Raw genomic sequence first — 571 nt, 5'->3', positions numbered from 1 at the left:
CCTGGGTCTTTTTGATCATTGACGGTTTTTCAAAATAATCATGTGTGTGCATATGTATACATTTCAGGGGATCTACGCGTAAATGTGTGTGTAGCTGAGTGTGCGTTGAGCGTGCTAATCACCCACCTCTTCCCAGGCAAACTTGTTGGACATATCAGGCCTGAGGTTCATGATCTTGAGCTCGACCGCCTTCCTGGTGCCGTCCGAGTTGAACTCCAGGTTGGGGGTCGACCCGCCGTCGGGGAGGTCGATGCTCACGTTCTTCAGGAATCTGAGTGCGAAAAGACAAACGCCAAGCAAGAGATTAATAAAATCATACACTCGACACTACTGCTGTGTAAACCGGAGATTAACAGAGACACGCATGCACATCACACCAGAGAATGAAAAAAGCCTAAAATATATATTCCCTATATCCTCGAGCCTAAGCCTATATCCAATAAAAGTGTCGCATCCATCTTTCCGTTCCAAGCGAGCGACGGCTGAAGCTGCGTCCCCGAGCGCGAGCCGGCCAGGAGGCGAGGCACCGGAGAGGAGCTTGGGAATGCGCGTCTGCAGTCTCCATGGGCGA

General features: G+C 50.8%; 1 protein-coding gene across 2 annotated transcripts in view; it reads right to left on the bottom strand.

The window, feature by feature from the left end:
- The window catches only part of LOC119591893 (glutamate receptor ionotropic, NMDA 2B-like), a 182,298-nt gene that overhangs the window by 56,089 nt on the left and 125,638 nt on the right, over positions 1-571 (bottom strand). For both annotated transcript variants that reach the window (XM_037940640.1, XM_037940642.1), the window contains exon 9: positions 127-271. In XM_037940640.1, the coding sequence (XP_037796568.1) occupies positions 127-271 (145 nt within the window). The remainder of the gene's footprint in view (positions 1-126; positions 272-571) is intronic.

This window comes from Penaeus monodon, chromosome 29 (genome assembly GCF_015228065.2).
Source record: "Penaeus monodon isolate SGIC_2016 chromosome 29, NSTDA_Pmon_1, whole genome shotgun sequence".
Taxonomy (NCBI): domain Eukaryota; kingdom Metazoa; phylum Arthropoda; class Malacostraca; order Decapoda; family Penaeidae; genus Penaeus; species Penaeus monodon.
Note: the sequence above shows the minus strand (reverse complement) of the source record. Positions and strands in the feature narration are given on the sequence as shown.